Source organism: Vigna umbellata, chromosome 1, assembly GCF_029865625.1.
Source record: "Vigna umbellata cultivar VRB3 chromosome 1, Vumbellata_1.0, whole genome shotgun sequence".
NCBI lineage: Eukaryota > Viridiplantae > Streptophyta > Magnoliopsida > Fabales > Fabaceae > Vigna > Vigna umbellata.
The window spans coordinates 67,821,964-67,843,697 of NC_142165.1; the positions used below are offsets into that span (position 1 = coordinate 67,821,964).

A 21,734-nucleotide genomic window follows, 5' to 3' on the forward strand; every position below is an offset into this window, starting at 1 on the left:
TGGAGTACAAGTACGCATCGGCCTATGGTTGATTTCTTTCCTCCTTCTCACCGTTCTTGAAATAAAAAAAATACAAAATCTTTAAAACCAAAAAATGTCAATCCTTGTTGGATTCACTTTTCAAAAATTTCAAACAATCCATAATAATTTTCAAACAAATTCACAATCCGTTTTTTAGATAAAGAACTATGTGATCCCTGATTGTCCATCATAAATGGATATACGTAGGATTCATAATATAAAAAAATATTTTTTTTGTTTCTTAATAGTTTCTTTATATTATTATTTTTTAGCGAAAATTAAATATTTTGAAAAACGATGTCAACTTTATACATTTAATTAAAGGTACTGCTTTTGGGTAGAGGGTGCTAATACCTTTCTTACGCGTAACCAATTCCTGAACCTAAAATCTAGTTTTCGTAGACTATGTCTTATTTTATGGTTTTTCACAGTTTTTCCAGAATAAATTATGGTTGCGACTCCCAAAATATTTTCTTAAACCCGTTTCATTTTCAGTTTGCCGTCCCTTCACGACCCCGGTTGCGATAAGGGGTACTCACGGGTTTGAAGTCATAATGCCTAAACTTCTTAAGAAGTTTCTCAATGTATTGTTCTTGGGATAGTAATATACTATCTTCTTTTCTTATGATTCTAGCACCTAAAATTACATTGGTTTCACTCATGTATTTCATTTCAAAGTTTGATTCTAGAAATAATTTAGTTCTAGTGACAATCAATCTTATTGCATGTACCAAAAATTAGCATGTCATCCACATACAAACATAAAATCACACAATCACCATTTTCAGATTTAAAATACACATATTTATCAACATCATTAGGTGAAAAACCATCACATAACAATACATTATCAAGTTTTTCATGACATTGTTTTGGTTTTTGTTTCAACCCATATAAAGATTTTAAAAGTTTGCATACTTTATTCTCTTAACCAAGTACAACACAACCTTTAGGTTGAGTCATATAAATTTCCTTCTCTAAATCACCATTCAAAAAGGCAGTTTTAACATCCATTTGATGTATTACTAGCTTAAGGATAAATATTAAGGCTAACAACACTCAATGGAGGAAATCCTAGTCATAGGGGTAAGGGTATCTGATGGAATCTGTTTTGAGAACTAAATGAAGATCCGTGAAGGGAGCATCAACTTAAGCTGAGTGTTAAACTCATTTTGGTCGCACAAAATCAGACAAACTAAGTTTCCCCACTAATGAAGTATAGAGACAACCTAGGTATCAATCCTTGGACTCGGTAATATTAAGTTCAAAGTGTTTGGTTAATTATTACTTTTATTTTCTATTTACTAACTAAAAGACAAGGTGGGAAAATTAAAAATAATGGAATGAAAAATAAAAGAATTAAAAACAAAATATGTTTAAGGAAAGAATATGAAATAAAAGGAAATAAAAGAAAGTAGAAATCTAAACTTCCTAAGATAGAAACAGGAACATGTCCTAAGCTAATATGAAAATTTAAATGCAACCAAAATGATTATAAACTAATGAACATTGTTATACAACCTATTAACAGAACCTAAAAGCTATAAATGCAAAATCTAAATGATGCAACTAAACCTACAAATGAGTAGTATGCATATGCTACACTACAATATGAATTTGAAATACATTGAACTACGCTGAACTCTCAAGAAATCATAAATGAAATCAATCAAAAAAGTAGTACCAAAAATTAAATCTAACCTAGTCCAACTATCATCAAAAAGCAAATGAGCACAAAATTTAGAATTGAAACAAAGTAAAATCAGTGCCTAAATCCTAACTAGTCAAAAGCAAAATAACAAACTCAAAAACAAAAATGATTTCATAGGTGAATGTACATTGGAGTGAATAAAAGAGTTCTTAGGAAGACATCCTATGAAGTTGAATCCCAATACAGGTCATATTTCAAAACCTAATTTAACTTTTTCCACTCATTTGTCCAACCAATGTTCATTTGCCTATTCATCAATCTAAAATTCACAAACAGAATTTAAATGTGCAAATGATTGAGGATAAAGCTTCAATTACACTCAGAAAGACATTCTGACTAAAGTAAGCCCATCACAGGGTCTTATAGTTCATATTTCAGAACTTACAATGGCAATTTCACTAATTCTCAATCAATGCAAATCTAAATCTGATATACACTAAAAAGAAAAGAATAGAAACATAAATCTGGATGAATCTTTATGCATTGAACTCATCTCTGACTCGAGAAGACATCTCGAAAATGTACACCCACCTCGGGGTCGTATAATTCCCAAAGGAACCATAGAAATGCAGAGTTACAGAGTCCAAATTCATTTTCAATGAAAAACAAGAAACACAATCACACAAGAACACAAAAAAAATCAAAATAACATAATCATATAACACTCGACAAATAGAAACATCAAGAAAAAACGTATTATTAATGAAAAACACAAAGTACAAGAAAAGGTACCGAACAAAACACGCAATCGAAGCCACCACGGGATGTCACCACTGTGAGTGTTCGCTCCAAAAGCTTAGAGAAACGAAAACCTACTCTATGGAAAGCGTGTAAAACCTAATCTAAAGAGTAATGTAAAATTTGCATAGCGTCTGAAAGTGTAAAAGTGTGTGTGTAAAAGTATATATGTGCCCTTTTATAGGGTCAAAGAAGAAAAAAGAAAAGAAAGGGGAAAAAGAAAGAAGAAAACTTGCTTTCGACGCTTCAAGCTCCCTTTCAATCGGACCAACCTCTTCACTTTGCATCCTTGCTTTCCTCTGACCGTTTCATTCTCTCCACGTGGCAACTCCGGTCAGTTCTTCTTCTCTGGGGAAGATCGCACCAGTGGAGCTCTCCTTTCTTCTCACTTCGCCCATTTCTCGCTTTCTACCCTAGCTCTGCGTTCCTTTTTTTTTTCCTCAAATGCTCAAGAGAGTGCTTCTGCCCCAAATGAATTGCTTGGTAGATAGACCCCCAAAAGCAACTCCAGCCACCAAAAGTCACCAGGAGAATCAGCCCAATCGTAGGCAGCAGCAAATCCCAGCCAAAACGGCAACGTTCAACTAAAGTGCAGCCCATATCTCCACAGCCCAATATCCAGTCAACAATAGCCTAGTTCAGCACTTCCCAATTATCAAATGGCCCAATCTGCAGAAAAATTCAATCAGCAATTAGAACAAAAGAAAGGGAAATTTTTACAAATAAAGAAAAATTAAACCTAATTAAGAAAAACACTTTTTTTAAAAGATTTTCTAAAAATATATTTTCTAATTATTAACAAAGACTAAAAATTACATCTAAAAACCTATTTTTAACTAAAATTCTATAAAACTAAAGAATTAATAGAAAAACCTAAAACTAATCTTATTCTACAAAATTAAAGACAAAAATATGCTATCCTAGACTTCTAAACACAAATAAAAGTGAAAAACTAGGGAGTTATCACTAAGGCTAGGAGATTGGAAGAAGAAGAAGAACTTTAACGCTTATTCTTGCTTTCCCTTAAGCCTTAGAAGACATAGAACCTCTCATAAAGAGTCATGGTCAAAGAAGATAGAAGAGGAAGATGAAACTTCAAGGATTCTACTGCTGTGAAGGATCACATTTTAGTCTTCTTCTTTATCTTAAAACAATTTTTGTTAATATGGAATATAGCTCACTTTTGGGCCTTGTATTTGGTAAAGACACTTTGTTTAGAAGGCTTAGTGACTTTAAGAGAGCAAGAAAAAAATGAGCTAGCGCACCATTAGGTCCTTAGTTAGAAGGTAGCATCTATTTTATTTTAACATTTTACATATGAACAAGAAAAAAATGAGACTCTGGTATAAAGGTCTAATCAGAAACCAAAAATGATTCAAGTCCTCGTGGGCTTCTTTCTCTTTGTATACTCAGAAACCAAAAACGTCAAGGTTAATAACTTCTTGCATCTTCACTCTGTTTTATTCGAATTCTTTACTCTGTCACATGCATTTCTTTTGATCACTTCGGGGGAATTGATTTTGGGGTTTACTCCCCCTTTTCGTTTTGAATTCTGGGTGATCTTCAAAATCTGATTTTTTTATTCAATGTTGCAGGACCCTATCGTATTAATGAATTGGGCCCACATGCTTTGGAGGAACTTCTACCAGAGATTCCTTTCTGTGTGAAGACGCCTGAATTCGAACGAGCTAGTTTTGTGAATTATGATATTATAAATTTTTTGTTTTTTTATATCACCCACACTAGTGCAAAATAAGTTTTTTATACCTATTAAAAAAAAGCTTTTTATACCTATTTTCAAGTAGGAATAGAAGTGGGGGGTATAGAAAGTTTTCGAATTTTCACACCAATTTTAGGACCGGTGTAAAAAGTTCAACTTTTACACCGATTCAATCTATAACAGGTGTAAAAAGTTCAAATTTTTACACCGATTTTATCTATACAGGTATAAAAGTTTGTATTCAAACCTGCCATTCCGAGAACAGGTATAAAAAAGCATCAGAAAAACCACTATTAATACTTGATTATTCCACAACAGTATAGAAGAATATCACTTTTATACATGTCGTTATTATAACTAGTATAAAAATAAGACTTTTTATAACTGTTGTGCTTTAACAAGTATAAAAGTGACGTTTTGTTTTTGAATATTTGATTTGTATGTATCACTATCATATTCAGACCTACATAAAATTCAATTCCATAATACAGTCTAAATAATCAATAACAAAAAAAATAATCAATATTGGTTCTATTATTAACACATCAAAATAGTTCCTCAATGTAATATTTACCGAACAAAGTTCCTAAATATATTTATATAACATAATTACACATAAAATAGTTCCTCAACTTAAAATGTAATATTAAAACATCTAATCATCTAGAAAGGATTATACAGAGAAATTGAAAATTACATTGTTTGTCATCCAACTTAAAAAATTAACAATTACATTATCTATAATTCAATAACTTGTCTTTCTAACAATTAATCACTTGGAGAATTTGATAGGCAATTTATCACCTAGACTCAACTTCTTAAAACGTGAATCATATTCTTCTAGTAGATCAAGCTCAAATGCAGCCATGTCAATAGTTCAAATCAGTCTTTTATCACCCACTTTTCCACTTCTATTAGACCTTTAAATTGGAGGTAGAAATAAAATTATAAAAAAGCACCGAATGTTGATTCTATATATGCAAAAGGGTCAGAGTAGTAAAACAAAACAGTAGAAGAATATAAAGAAAAAGAAAGTTTAAAAAAGCATTATATTTTAATTATACATATTGAAAGTGTGAAGGTATTGACCTTTAAACCCTTCTGAAATGCACCATAATATACATGGTCTTTTAGCCAATTGACTATTTTATATCGGACATCAGGGCCATATAAGCTTCCTACCAGAAAAAGGATTGGGACATAAAATTAATAAACTAATATTATACTAAGAATGATAATTTTCCAAACAGAAAGCATGACAAATTCCACTTGTTACATTTGTATTTGCATTTAATGTATATGGTGAAATGCCAATCTCCAATGCTACATGTTTTACGTTAACTTTTTAAGCTTCCTGCAAGAAAAAGACCAAATCAAAGTGTTACCCTAAGTACTATATTATCTATAGGCCATTTTGGATACTGAATTTACAAAACAGATATTCGACATCTTCTACCTACAATAATAAATAAAGATTACAATGTGGCGTCAATCCCAAAACTGAGTTGGTCCAAATGAATGAGAGAGAACAATTATATCTGACCAAATTATAACACCGAGGAAATGTTTAAGTTGAACTTGGAACATGTCACCAAACAGTAATTTAAAAAATCTAAGTGATATTTCTACCTGGTATGAACAAAATGGTTATTGCTAATCCAGATACAAATGCAAATTTGACTTGAGAAACCAGCATCTCCCCTGCATCCATTACAATTAAAATAGATATTATAAACTAATAGATAATCACAAATGCTTATTGAGAAACCATCGTTTGAAAAAACTAATAGATATAATTTATTTATTTCTTAAATATGAGATATAAAAATAATAACCGATCATAACCTCGTAATGATTAAGTGAAATTTAATAACTGAGAAGAAAAATTAATTAATATTATAATAATTTTAAGAAAGGGATAATTTTTTATTATGAAATTGAGATTTTAAAGATTTCTTTGTTAAAATTAAAAATTGAAAAAGTGTGCGTAGTGACATTTTACAGAATAGAAGGAAGTTGAAGCACGTTATAGCATAGAAAATTCGTAGACCTTTATTATATGCAGTGACCTTTGGATCTGAAAAGGTGAGGCAGGCAGTACCAGCACTTTCACTCCCCGCCTTCATTATCGTCTCTTCACATCAAAATAAAAGCAATGAAGTGTAGTATAAGATTTGACAATACAAAATACAGAGTAGGAATATTAGTTTCGGTATAACTCATTATGCAGTAACATCAGTACTCATAAACTATAAGGAGACAAACACAATCAAATATGATCCATACATTTAGTTTCAAAGAATAACTAAATGAGCAAGCTTATTTATAAACTTACAGGTATGTTAGAGTGGTAATTCTTCCTCTATAGGAATTTTCCCTCACAAATGATTGCAGGGTTCTTTGATTATGCTGTGAATTCTAGAAAAAGGATGCCTTTAGAACAATATTTTCAACTTTGTCAACACCAAGTTTTAATAGTAATGTGTAATAGAATAATAGTAACAAAAAAGGAATGCTCATTAGACCATTGAAATGGAGAGACATCTGAGCCGTTAACGAAAATAAAGTGTCCACTGGAGTCTACAATTAACTTCTTCAAAATTTCTAATGCACGGGTTAGTCTTTCAGTATAGATGACGAGTTCAATATAGATGACAAGTTGTAATCAATCACACCAAATCCTACTCCTATAGAGATAAAGACAGTCACAAACCCTTCCAAAGATAGGAAGACATACATGAATCCATCCTATAGGATAAAGGGATCTTTCATTTAGAATTTTGAAGACTTCCTCCTTATTTGTAGCTTGACACTGTGATTCAGTTATCAAGTTAACAACAAAACAATTAATAATTAAATTGTGCCCTTTTGAAAATATGTACCAAAATATTTTAAAGTTGTAGGTGAGAAGAATGTAAGACTGAGATCCAGATACTAACCGAATTGGAAGCATATTACTCCTTTGGTATATATAGATATCTGTAATAAATCTAATCCCTTAATATAAAAGTCAAAGAAGAGAATATATATATATATATATATATATATATATATATGAATAACTGGTTTTCAATTACCAATCTCAATTCAAAGATAGTGTCAATGCTTATTTCTTAAAACAGAATCAGTGCTATCAAAATGCTTTACGATGGAGATTTTATTTTGTTTTAAAGTTGCTTTAGTCTGCCAACCATTCAAAGTAAAAGATAGTTGAGACTTTCCCTTTTATCATAACTACCAATGGATATCTATCATAAAGGCTTTCCCTTTTACAGAGTATACATGCCATCTAGGGGTAGTCTTTTTCCTATTGGAAAGAAACAAATAAAATAAAATCAGACCACACCTTATACTTCTCATATAATCCATTTCATGGCTAAACTCACAAAACAGAGCTCATATCAATTAAATTATTCCTCACCATGCAAAATCTTGCTTCAAATGCCAAGTCTGATATATTTGTTACTTGTATGCCTAAGATTAAGAACACAAATTATCATCTATAAGTAAAAGAAATTCAATTAATTTCATCTTTTTTATTTTACTTTCCTATAAGTATTTTTTTAGAATTTTATTCGAACAGAACCTAAATACAAAATGAAAATATACAAAGCAAATACAATATTGCAGTAGCATACAAGATAGCCTCTGCTTCATTTGTATCAGTAGCTTCATGAAACCTGCACATGAACAAAAACTCGTCATTGCCAAAAGAAATGGCGCAAAAGAAAAAAAAAATTAAAACAATAATTATGATCTAGACATAACAAATTTAACGACAATTACCATTTATTACATTTAATCTTCCAGTACCATCATCAAGCACAAACGTAACATCAGTAACTCGTTCGGCTTTGTTGCATACCCTTCCTATAAGAGTAACTTGGACTCCAATTGTTAGAACGTCCAAACTTTAACCAAATTAACCAACAGAGATTCAAGGAGAACGTACATTATTAACGTCCACACCGTCAACAATCAAATTGGCTTTATCATCGTTTGTTTGAAGCGCATCGTATATTTGCTTCACTATTAGAGAAGCAGGGACTGAGCATCGCGATTCTACAAAAACAATAATAAATCATAAAATACGACTTCAAACCACATAATTTTCTCAAAAACTTCTAATTAAAAGAAGGGCAAAACCCTAGGGATTTATTTGTGTTGAGGGAAATGAACTGTATCAATTCGAACATAATGGTGATTACCGACACAATCGAACCCGGGGAAGAGAGAAGAGGAGAGCATCGAAGGTTCGGAGAGCCAAATTCTGAAGCCTTTGAAAAGGGGTGTTAGCAAAAATCAAAGATGAAGTTTTGATGATGAACAGATTTGCATAAGTCTCATTCCACCCATTTCGTCGAGATAAAGAAGACGTAGTCTATCATAACTAGTTCCCGCCAAGAAAAAAAGGGCAGCACCAATAAATCCGTGAGAGATTATTTGTAAAATAGCCCCATTCAGCCCTGTCTCGCTTATAGAACCAATTCCTAAAATTAAGAAACCCATATGAGATACCGAGGAATAAGCTATTCTTTTTTTTATATTGCGTTGACCAAGAGATGTTGAAGCTGCATAGATTATTTGAATGGAACCTAATAGCATTAACCATGGACAAAATATAGAATGAGCGCGAGATAATAACTCCATATTAATTCGAACCAACCCATATGCTCCCATTTTTAATAATATTCCGGCTAAAAGCATACAAGTGCTGTAATGCGCCTCTCCATGGGTATCAGGTAACCATGTATGTAAGGGTATAATTGGTGATTTGACAGCAAAAGCAATAAGAAATCCCATATAGAAGATTATTTCCAGTGCCACGGGATATGATTGATTAGTTAATGATTCAAAATTTAATATTGGTTCATTAGAACTATAGAAACTCATACCCAGAATTCCCAGTAATAAAAAAACAGAACTTCCCGCAGTGTACAAAATAAACTTTGTAGCTGAATACAAACGTTTTTTTCCACCCCACATAGATAAAAGTAGATAAACGGGAATTAATTCTAATTCCCACATGATGAAAAAAAGTAAAATGTCTTGAGAAGAAAATGTTCCTAGTTGACCACTATACATTGCTAACATCAGAAAATAGAATAATTTAGATTCTCGAGTAACTGGTTGAGCTGATAACGTAGCTAACGTAGTGATAAATCCCGTTAATAAAAGAGGTCCTAGAGAGAGTCCATCTATTCCGAATCTCCAGTAAAAGTCAAAAAAATGGATCCATTTATAATTTTCTGTCAATTGGATTAGTGGATCATCCAATTCGAAGTGATAACAAAATACATAGGTTATTAGAAGGAGATCTATGAAACATATACAATAAGTATACCATTTAATTGTCTTATTTCCTTTATGGGGAAATAAGACAATTAAAGAACCTCCGACTATTGGCAAAACTACAATTGTTGTTAACCAAGGAAAATAATTCGTGATAAAAATAAGATATACTTAGACTACAAAAACCCGGGCTAAAAATAAAAAAATATTTTTAGCCCGGATTTTTGCCAGTAAAAAAAAAGTACTTGTATGCGGTTCTTTTTGAAACGTATCAATAAGCTAGACCCATGCTTCGAGTTGTTTCATGCCATAAATAAACTCTAACACTTAAGAAATCCGTCGGACAGGCGGATTCACACCCATAAAGACAAATTGAAGATCTCTGTATTTTATAAAGCTTTTATAATAATCAAAGTTGATGTAATAGTGCTCAAATATGTATTAGGGTTGATTCTTGTAATTTATATTTGATTTATTTACTGTTGAGAATCATCCACAAGCTGTTTTAATCGATTAAACCCAGTTTTAATCGATTAAAACGAGGCTGGCACTGAAAACCCAATTGCCCCTGTAATACTCGATTAAAGCTAATAATAATCGATTAGTTAATCGATTATTCCTGAGAATAATCGATTAACACTAGCCGTTGGGGGTTTCAGATTTGAAAAACTAGCCGTTGTACTCATTTTAATCGATTAATACTTGTGTTAATCGATTAAATGCGTTAGATGGCCCGTTTTCGAAGAATGGAAGGGTATTAGGCTGAGTCTATAAGATGGCTCACTCTTCATCTCAAAAACAACTCTTCCCTTGTGAAAAACATCTCTGAACTCTTTGAGAACTCTGTGAGATTGTTGAAGCTAAGGAAACTCTTGTCTGCAAAGTCCTGAAGTGCTACTGCGGTGACAGAGGAATAGCTTGTTCATCCTTAGTGTATCCGAGGAAGTGCCTGAAAGAGAATCATCCTTCGTGAAGCATTCGAAGGAGGTGGTCATCCTTTGTGCAGATTCAAAGGAAGTGTAAGTTCGTCTCTTGTGGTTTCAAGAGAGGTGGTATTTTTAAACTCTTACAAATTGTTTTTCTTTGTAATTAATATTTGTAACTGTTTTGTGTTAGTGAAAAAGGTTTATCTTGTTTGAGATAAGCGACTGGACTTAGGATCCGAGTGATCTTAACCAGGATACACTACAAGAAAATTGCATTTTACATACAGATTATAATATACGGATTTTAATCTGTATGTATTAAACATATTACATACAGATATTATATACGGATTTTTAATTAATTATTAACTAGAAAAATTTAGAAAAAACCTGGAACTTCTTGTAACTTTGAAAATAAAAACCCTAAGTACAACTCTCCTGAACAAATCCCTCACTCACTCAGTGACCCTTCCTTCTTCCTTCATTTCGGATAAAGAAAAACCCCACAAATCCTTTCTTCTTTCTTTCCTCGGATAGAAGAAACCCTCACATGTTTTTGTTTCCCTCCTTGTAGCCACGCGTTCTTCCTTTCCCACGTCTTCATTCAGACTCCATCATCAGCCACGTCCATTTTCTCTCTTGCGCATTGGAGAGAGCAGCTTCATTCTCGCGTTCTTCTTCCGCAAGAGCATTTTCTTCTCGAGAGCTCACCATCAACCGTAAGCTTCCTTTCTCTTCACAAATTCATCATCTTATTTCATATTTCTTCGTTGCCTCAGCCTACTCAACAACAAATTTCCTCTTCCACCGATTATTTTCATCTCCTTCTAGGGTTTCGTCATCCTTTCACCTTTTTCTTGAAGTTTCACCGATTAAATCCTCTTTTACTCCGTTTAAAAGTTTTTCCTCCGATTGAAAACTCTTTTCCACCGTTCAATCTCGTTTTTGAACCGATTAATCGGTTCATTTTGAGTTTCCTCCCTTTCTTGGGTTCCTTCGGTCCAGATTAGGGTTCCTACTCTATTTAGGGTTTCTGTGAGTCCTATCTCTGATTTGGTTTGTTCTCCTTCAAATTCCCTCTTCTATTTGTGTCTAGGGTTAGTGCGAAGAAGACACGAGGCCACGAGATCGCTTGCAATGCGGAGAAGACACGAGGCCAGTTTTTATCAATTTTATTCACTGTCTCTGCATAAAGAAATTTCTTTTCCTGCTTTAAGAATATTGTTTAGTAGGATCCTGGAACTAAGGAAATTCACATGATATTCAATTTCTTTTGCAGGTTGGTGAGAGGGGATAGAACTATCCGGGGGACAAAAATAAAGGATTGCAATACCTCGTGCCATAGTTAAGAATCCATCAATCCTTTTACTAGATGAAGACATCAATGCTCTGGATGTGTTAGTTAGTTGTATGAACATTGAGGAATATTGAATCATCAATCTTTTCATCATATCAATCAGTGATACTGTTTTGGTTTAGGGTTCATTATCTACATAAAGTGATTTCTATGCTTTAAGTTTGAAATGTGGTTAAATTTGAGACATTATTTGCATCTATGTAGAATATATTGTTGTTGCGATGTGACTGGAGCATCTTTCTTGTTTTTAATTTTTTTCCCTTTTATTTCTTTGTGTGTCCATTTGTGTGATTTCTTCATGATGTTGGTTCGTATTGGTTGTATATGTGTGTTTAGGAGTTTATGAATTTGCAAAATTGTAGAAGACCTAAATCTGTTTAGTAGAAGTCTTGGGAGGTATTTTAAATTATTCAAATTTCTGGAACTCGTTGAGATGAAAGCAGTCATTTTAATTATATGAATTTTAATGTGTCTATTCAGACCCTGATGCTGAAGTTATGGCCTTGTCCCCCAAGAGTCTTCTGGCCATAAATAAGTTCATTTGTGAGATCCGCAACAAAGGATTTCAAAGAGAGCAGAACCTGCAACATCACAGAAGAGGGCACAATTTTCTGTGGAAGCTGAAGCAGAGAACAAGCAAAGAGGTGAGGAAGAAGGTGTATGTGTGTTTAGAGCCAATTTGTGTGCATCATGACACCATTTATAATATATGGCCACGCATACACTTTCACACATTCCATATCCTTTCTTGCAAGATGATATGCGTTAGAACAATGGCATGTTTAACAACATTATTTTGGGTATCTACAAGGAATTTATTCATGAAATTTATGATGATCAACTCTTTATAAAGTTGAAAAAAGGGTTCAATTTTCCTGCCATGGATCTTTGGGTTGGTTAAGAGTCAATGATACATTGCATAGTTTGTGTTATGTGTTTTGACTTTTCTTAAAAAAATCCTTCATATTGTACCTGGAAGCATTTCCCTAAGTTTGAAGTATTTTGGATTATCATTTAATTTCAAATTTGTATATTGGCTAAATGGATAAAAGGATAACATGCAGGAACCATTTTTTTGAATTCATAAAATCCCACTGAGTACTTGTCTTCCACTTCCTTTGCTAAAATTTAATGTCTTAACTTCAGCTGTATCTTTGTATAATGTTTTCCAAATTAGTTTTAATAAAGTTTTAACGAAAATCAATAACTAGTTTTAATACTTAAAGGGAGAATGCCTTTCTAAATATGAATGTAGATATTGGCTTGGGATGAATGTAATTGTTAGAATTTAATTATTTTATCCCTTACAGTAGTTCCAAAAGTACTTTTGCATTATATGTGTTTATCTTACTACACATTGATTTTCATCCATTTATTGAGCATTGATTATATCTTATACTCTTGTATGCTCTGTTTTGAAATTTTGGGTTTTTAATTGATTTCTCCTAAATCACATTTTAAATCATTAATACAACTTCAGAATACTAAGCTTTTTTTTTAGTTTACTATCATTAAGACGTGATCTTAGAAGAGGGATATGTTTGAAAGCTTCTTCGAGGAACTTGTAATCAAGGTGGGTTCCGCTACCTCATATTATAGAACCTTTGGGCATTTACTTTTTAGTAAATGTTTACTATATATGCCCATATTTATATTTGTTAATATTAAGTATTATGCAATTTTTGTATCTAGCACTACATTGGCGTATGAAATTTGGGGCAATTTTTTTAAAGTCACAGTTCATAATGAAGACCATCAAGTGACTTTTATATAAATCAACAACTTTTATTTGTTTCAGAGTCCAAATGGTGTTTGGAACATTTTTGGTGGCAAGCTTTCATGGGACTTGAAGCAATTGTATGTGATGATCCAAATTTTGAGGGGCGTAGAAATCCTTCCAGTGGTATATTTATATTATATTTATTTATGTTTCAATTATAGCAACCATGTTAGCCTGTTGGTAGCATTTCAAGAGAAAGGAAGTAGAGATTTGTGGTTTGTGATAGTAGAAATTAAAGAAGATTTTGTCAGTGAACTTTTAATGGTTTCTGAAATTTGCTGAGATTTGTGGTTCAATTTGATTGATCTTTTTTATCCCCTAATTCTAAGCCATCATCTGTTAGAGAACTTTTAATGGTTTTTGAAATTTTCTTTAAATATTTTATTTGTCCATATATATTGAAATGTGTTTCAACTAAACTTTTTGTTAATTTTTGGTTCAGGCACTGCTTAAGGCTATAGGAGCTAGTGTTTACTTAGTCAGGAAATCGTTAGAAAATGTAAAATCATTCTTGTAATTGTCTTTATGAATAAGAGTTGTATTTTTTTAGTTCTATTTATAGAATTATCTAATAAAGTTTTCATATTTTAATTATTTGGTTCAAGCACAATCATATGTAAATTTGTTACATTTGTAATCTTGTAATTATATATTATACATTATATATTATGAATATATTTGGCAATTTTTCTGGCAATTTAAGAGTTATGTTTGATTCTTATCAATTATATGAAATTTTTAGGTATTAGGTGTAAACGTGGAATTATCTAATTTTTTTTTTATAAAACTATAAAGTTTTATACGGATTACATACGGATTATCCGTATATAATTATATAAAAATTATATACGGATTTTTTCGTATATAAATTATATACGGATTTTTTCGTATATAAATTATATACGGATTTTTCCGTATATAAATTATATACGGATTTTTCCGTATATAAATTATATACGGATATATCCGTATATAATTTAGCTACGATCATTTTATATACGAATTTTTGTCCATATATAATCCGTATGTAACACTATTTTATATACGGATTTTAGGTCTTACATACGAATTTTGGTCGTATGTAATTGCGTTTTTTCTTGTAGTGATAAAATCACCTGTGCAATTTTTCTCTTTCCCTTACTCTGTCATTTATATTTAATTATCTGCCCAGTAAGAAAAATTAAGAGAAAAATAATAAAAGGCACAATAAAAGTATATAACCAATTCACCCCCTCTTAGTTTGTTCCACGCTAATAATTTCGTTGCAGCAATTCTAATAAGGGGGACGGTGTCGTCGACATGGATGATTTTAGTGACGATCGCGGATTCAGCGATGAGAGAAGGGAACTTTCTAAAAGCTTCTTCGCATAAAGAGGCATGCTCTTGTGCTTGTTGTTGTTGCGTTTTGGAAGGCACGGTGGTGGCATTCGATGATAATGGCGAATTAGAAGCAAAGGAGAAGAAGTGCAGCGTGAAAGTGAAGACGGGCGCGGAAGTGAAGCAATCAGTTGGTGAACTGGAAAGGGTCACGGTGTTGCAGACATTGACGGTTTGAACTCTGCGCTGAAAATAGAGGAGCTTGTCGAGGAAGAATTAGAAGTTCATTGTGAAAGTGAAGATGTGCACAGTGTGAAAACGCGCCAGAATATTCCATACCAATTTTAAGTGTAGTCAGTATAAAAATGAACTTTCATACCTATTTAAAGTCTAACCGCTGTAGAATTATTTATGATTTATTACTGATATATCAAAATTAAACAAAACATCATAAAAATATATATTAAATTTAAAACTGATATATATAACAAAATTTATTACAACAATTAAATTTTCATTCAAAATAAATAAAATAGTATAATAAGAGTGCAAATATACTTAAAGAGTAAATGAGAAAAAAACATTACTAATATGCGAAGAAATATATTTTCTCATAGTAAGATCTGATATTTAAACAAACATTTAACTTGCTTATTAAATATAACCTAAACTTCTTTTCATTAAATTAGCATTTGGAAGAGAGTTGGTAATAATAAAAAAATGTACCATTAAGAAAATTTAATGCAGTGGGTTCACTCTTCATAGCACTGACCACCGTTATTTAATTTTTTTTTTCACCAAAATTTCAAGATTTATTACAGATGTCTTGGTTTAGCACTAACCAACAAATTCGAAATGTGAGAAAGGAACCCTACAAACACAAATGGACAAGGCCTGATGTACAACATGCATGAGTTGTAAAGTAAATCCAGAAGAAAACAACACATCAATGACATTTACGAACAGAAAAAGCTGATACATCTTTTCAGAAACCACATCACATGTCTATCCTACCATCAACATGAATTAAGAAAGAATAAAATATATGATAAACTTTATTCTTCTCCAAGATTTTGACAAAACTCAAACAATTTTCACAAGATATGAATTCGTTTCTTCCAAATAAAAAGTGTCTCGATAATCCGTGGTAGTCTTCATCAAATTTCGTTAATTTGTAATCAGAATGGATTCGGTTAGCCGATTTCAATTGAGATTAACTCAGTTAAGTTTCGATCACAGTTGTTTTGGTTGAAATCAATCGATCAGTTGGGTTTAATTTCGTTAAAATTGATTGATTTTTTTGTTAAAACTAACTCGATCTAGTTTTAGTCACTATCATTCTAATCAAATTTTGTTCGATTTTTAATAGAGTTAACACGATTAAATTTTGGTAACTAATTTGATTGAGTTTTATTTACGATTTTTTAATTTAATTTATTAATTTTTAGTCAAAATTGACTTGATTGAATTTTTGCTTGACTTGATACGTTTCAAGTTTTTAATTTTTTCTACTTTTAAGATAACTTATATTTTTAAGTAAAGATAAATATTTCTTATCAACTTAATTAATTTTTTTTTAAAATTTTAAATAATAATTTAGTTTGTTAGAATGAAATGTAGTCTAGTTCAGATCATCATGAGAACTAATCTTCAATTCAAAATTATTTTTTTGAGTTTAATATATTTTTTAACAGTTTAATACAATTAATTTTATTCACTCTTAAAAAATATATATATATATATATACATATATATATATATATATATATATATATATATATATATATATATATATATATATATATATATATATATATATATATATATATATATATATATATATATATATATATGGGATAAATCGGTACGTAATGGTAGGGTTTATTTGTTTTCCGACATGTTCCCCGATTTCTTGAGATTTGAAAATGATCACGCAATTTTATTTTATCAATAAAATTATTTTTAAATTTTATTTCATTTTTAGAAAAATGTAAAATAAATTATTCAATAATTTTTTAAAAGGTGTGGAGCTTTGAAGGATAGTCAACCCTATTTTGTAATCATTGTACTAATTACATCTCCCTAACTCATCTTATGAATAACTTACAGTATGGAAGGACATGATAACGAAGAATTTCATACCTTGGCTTCTGCTTCTTCTTTTTTTTAATAGTTATAAACAAGTTCTTCTTTAATAATCACTAAAACATGATTATATTATTTTATTTATAGATGTAACAATTAGTTTTTTTATTTATTTGAGAAATTAAAATAATTAATAAACATTGATGCAGGTATAAGGTCATAAAAAGTAAAAGAATAATCAAATATAGTTTAAAGTTATGATTTTCTAATGACTTTTTTTAAAGAAAATCGTCACAATTCTTGATAACTTCACTTTTTTACTTTTCTTTATTTTAATTTACTAACATATGAATTATTCTTTCATATTTAAGTAAAAAACCTGTATTAAGTTACGTTGAATTTTTTAGGATTTTTTTTACTATAATCCAATTTCTAGCAGAAATTATCAAACTATAAGTATTTGATAAAATATATAAATTATGATAAATGTAAAAATGATTTTCATTATCTGTATGAAGTCAATTTTAATATCAACTTAAATAATACAAACTTAAATAGATGATACATTGAAATTATATATGTAATATCTCATCTTAACATAGTATTTATACTAAAACAAAATCTTATCTTATAGGTCCATTACAATTCATAAGTTACAAATTTCTATTATACTTATAATATTGATAAGTATATCAAATAGTATATAAATTCAGATATAATTTTTCATAATATAAATTCAGACAATTTAAAATAATAAAAGGAATAAAATTTTAATAAGCTAAATTCTAAATTATAGAAAGCATTTAAATATGAAATTAACAAATTCAGTAAAGACTTGACTAGGTTAGATTTCATTCACCAATTATACATGGAAACACTAAAATAGATACATCTAATATTCCTACTTTAGTATTCACACCACTATTTAACAGGTCCTAATGTCTTAAAGACAAGTCTAAACTTATTAATAAAATATTTAATGTCTTAAATATTTTTTTTTATGAATAGTCATCATTAAGCAATGAGTTCAAATGTTAAAAATAACTAATAATGAACTTTATGTCTAGATACCTTGTTCTATTCTATTCTAGGTTTTAATATTGTATCCAATTATCAAATACTCACAAATATGCAATCAATGAATAGAACATGAGACCAATAGAAAATAAATATATTAAATAGCAGAAATCACAAAGAATTAAGATACATTGCATCCAAACCCCATAAACAAGGGACTTAGTTACTCCTATACATAAACACTAGAAAAAGAATAATAATTAATGCCTCGAGCTTCCATAATGTGTATTTCCCTAAAAAAAGATCAAGATCTCTTCCCTAAAAGAGAGGTTAATTTTGAACTCCTAGAGTCTTTTCTTTAAAGACTTTCAAAATTAGACTAGGCTTAAAATTTGTATTTGAATTTATAATTAAAGTAACCAACTCCGCTGATAACTGATTTTGTTGATATATTTTTTAATCTCTAGTGATTTTCACTTATCTACAAAATTATGAACCAAATACTCATCTTTTCCAAATGTATCTATAAAATCTTTATTATTTATATAGATAATAATCAAAATATTAATAAAAGATAAAATACTTATGTTTTCTACAATTATTTAATAAATCTTTAATCATTTAAAAACATAATAATAAAAATACCAATAAAAGATAAAAATAAACAAAAAAAAAATGATATTATCAATTATCAAGTTATCCCATGTACCACCATAACATCACAACATATGTCAAAAACTATAACTCTAGGAAATGTCTCTCAAAAGTAGTACAAATGTCTCTCAAAAGATTAACAACAAAACTAAATTATAACATCAAACATTATTATTATTACATTTTCATCCCACATTCATACACCAAACATTCATGAAGACATACATTTCACAAACAAAGGAAAATTTTAGACTCAATTATCCAGATATTGCATTGACGTATGATTCTTAGTGGTCTCGCACGTGTGGTGACCTCTACTACTATGTAGAACCATTGTCAATGGGTTTCACCCTACCACACACAGTCTATAATCAAAGTAAAGTCTTAAACTAGGACATCCTGTCACTCTCACCACATATTATATTTTATATGAGTTTGAATGATTAATAGAGTATCAGGATAAACCTCCAATACTGACTCCTTACATCAATGCACACATTACTTAATTACATCAAATATGATTTGATTTCTTTTCCTAGAAATCCCACATCACTATCAATCATACATTTCAACCTTGAATCACACCAATAATCATATGAAAATCATAAATCAGAAGATTACATAACCATAGACAATGAAAAGCATCAAAGCATAACACAACACAAATTGACAATCAATTATACTAGGGCACGCTTAAGGCTAGTGTGCACAAAGGCTCACTGTTTAGGGATTGCTTGATGCTCAACCCTAGCAACCCCTGGAGCTCTCTAATTTGAGAGAGCTCAACAGTGAAAACTGATGCTCAACGTCAAGGTCATTGGAGCTAACTGACTTGAGCCTGCTTAATGGCAGAAACCATCGCTTAGTGGAAAAAACCACCGCTTAACATCCTGTCACGAAATTTACCACTAATTTTGGATTTTTAAGTTGGCCCTCACCGCCACCATACCACTATTCAACTCCACATCAAATGTTTCATGAAAATAAGATTATAACTTGTTCAACTACTTAATTTGACATCTTTAACAATTCTCAACTCAAACTTATTTTAAAATATTTTCTAAATGATACTACGCTGATCAATTTCAGTAACCAAAATTTCTTATTCACTCCTTATCATTCACATCAACTCACTGCTGCTAATCCACACTTGATCAACAAACAAAATCTTAGCATAACATACCACATCTACAAGAACAACATAATTACAACAACACTCAAACTTATAATTTTACATGATCAAAATTCACACATCATTTCTCAAAACATATTCATAATATAAATTGATGAAACACCGTAATACTAAGATATCAAATAAACTCTCAATTTGTCTACATAATACCAACCCACATCTTCAACCACATTAAACATGCAATAGTCAATACCACAATAAAAAATAAAAAATAAAAAAATAATGACAAACTTAGCTTATTCACCAAAAATTGAAGTTTCTAAGATCCTAAATACCTTCTCGCAACCCTTCCCAAAAAAAAAACACTATTTTTACACACAAAAGAGATCAAATAAGTGATTTGAGTAGAGGACTAAATTTACCAACATGCACGAAGTCCATTTAAGAAAAAAAAATGAATTACATGCAACCGCAAAGGATACAAAATTTGAAAACACATATTTAACTCTAAAAAAAGATAGAACAAAAACTTACTCAATTTTGAAAAAAGAAATACTTTGTTAGTACCTATCTTAACTGAATTTTGAAAGTCGGTTAAGAAAAATTTCTTAACCAGTATTTCCGGTTAAGGTTCCTTATTTTTTTTTTAAACTTTTTTATTTTAGTTTTTACTTTTTTTTATACTAATAATAATAATAATAATCTTTTCTAATTTAATAATAATAGTAATAATAATAATAGTAATATTTTTTAATTTAATAAATTATTATTTAATTATGTATTTTTTATATAATTTAATATACATTAATATTTGAATTTATAAAATATAATATTAAATAATAACAAATAATACATATTAAAAAATTAAAAGCAAAAAAAATTAATAATAATGTTAAAATAATAATAATATAAATAATTAAAAGCAAAAAATATTTTAAAATAATAATAATATAAAAAATTAAAAGCAAAAAATATTTTAAAATAATAATAATAATATTATTATTATTATAAATAAGAAAGTAAATTGAAGAAAAAACTTTAATCGATTTTCAAAAATTGATTAATTTTTTTTTCTTAGTTAACTTTCAAAAGTATAAAGAATTTTTTTAACTAACTTTTAAAAAACCGATTAAAATCTTGTCAACTAGTTTTAACAAGTTTCGAAATATGTAAATTTTTTAATAATTTTTAAAATCGATTAATTCTTAATAAAAAAATAAAATTGAAATTTTGGAGGTTAAGGAATAAAATAAAGAGGTGTAAGAAGAATCACTCACTTGTCAAACTTGAATTTTTTTTCATAAAATCCAAGTCAAGTGGCGACACATAAACACGAATTCTCTCTTAATGATATCGTTTATTATATAAAATTTTATTGTATTAAAGTCATTATACGCAGTAACAACTTTGTTAGAGAAATGGTCTTTTAGTAAAAGATTATTAAACTTAATTGACACGATCCATTCCCGTACATCGGACAATGATATGATTATAAGAACGTGACCATAAAAACTTATGCGTGAAAATCACAAATGTATAATTATTTAAGTTTGTAATTATTACAATAAAAATAAGAATAAAATTAAATTAATTAAAATTAAAAATCAGATGAGAATTCAAATAAAAATGAAAAAAATAAAAACAAAGATACAATATAATTGAAATAAAATAAATATACGAAAATTATAGAATTCACTTTCCTACTTGTCAGACCTCGGAAAAACACACCCAAACCTCTCATGTCAGAATCATTAAAAACGCACCGAAAACCCCTCTGCGCGAACGCCAAGTGTCAAGAAACGAGGATCCGAAAATCAGATAGTGGAATGCAGGTGTCGGCAGGAGAGCGAACGTTCGTTTAAAATAAAATTGATCTTTCTGAAATCCGCGTCACTCTCTCTGCATGTACTTTTTTTCTCCAAAACTCTGATCTTCATTTCTCCTCCTTCTCTCTAAACAGCTCTCCCTTCTCTCTACCAAAACT

General features: G+C 30.0%; 2 protein-coding genes across 39 annotated transcripts; one reads left to right on the forward strand and one right to left on the reverse strand.

Moving 5' to 3' along the window:
• Positions 1–2,405: 2,405 nt before the first annotated feature.
• On the reverse strand, positions 2,406–9,417 carry LOC124828747 (uncharacterized). 38 transcript variants are annotated; one of them, XR_015783498.1, is made up of 9 exons: positions 8,399–9,417; positions 8,143–8,252; positions 7,977–8,060; positions 7,829–7,870; positions 6,526–6,608; positions 6,241–6,324; positions 5,820–5,891; positions 5,280–5,544; positions 4,812–5,110 (listed from the first exon to the last, which is right to left on the reverse strand). XR_015783498.1 is itself a non-coding variant. In XM_088104106.1 (7 exons), exons 4-7 carry the CDS (start codon positions 6,314–6,316, stop codon positions 5,105–5,107), a joined length of 243 nt encoding a protein of 80 aa, XP_087960232.1. In that variant the 5' UTR covers positions 6,317–7,870; positions 7,977–8,060; positions 8,143–8,252; positions 8,399–8,429; the 3' UTR covers positions 4,812–5,104. The 38 variants fall into 38 exon arrangements, 1 of the variants encoding a protein (XP_087960232.1); XR_015783499.1 differs by lacking the exon at positions 6,526–6,608 and adding an exon at positions 7,612–7,664; XR_015783495.1 differs by adding an exon at positions 7,612–7,664 and having other exon boundaries at positions 6,241–6,608.
• Positions 9,418–11,703: 2,286 nt separating this feature from the next.
• Positions 11,704–14,062, forward strand: LOC148206136 (zinc finger protein GAI-ASSOCIATED FACTOR 1-like). The gene is made up of 4 exons (XM_088106745.1): positions 11,704–11,752; positions 12,246–12,409; positions 13,564–13,668; positions 13,988–14,062. Exons 2-4 carry the CDS (start codon positions 12,263–12,265, stop codon positions 14,060–14,062), a joined length of 327 nt encoding a protein of 108 aa, XP_087962871.1. The 5' UTR covers positions 11,704–11,752; positions 12,246–12,262.
• The last annotated feature ends 7,672 nt before the right edge of the window (positions 14,063–21,734 follow it).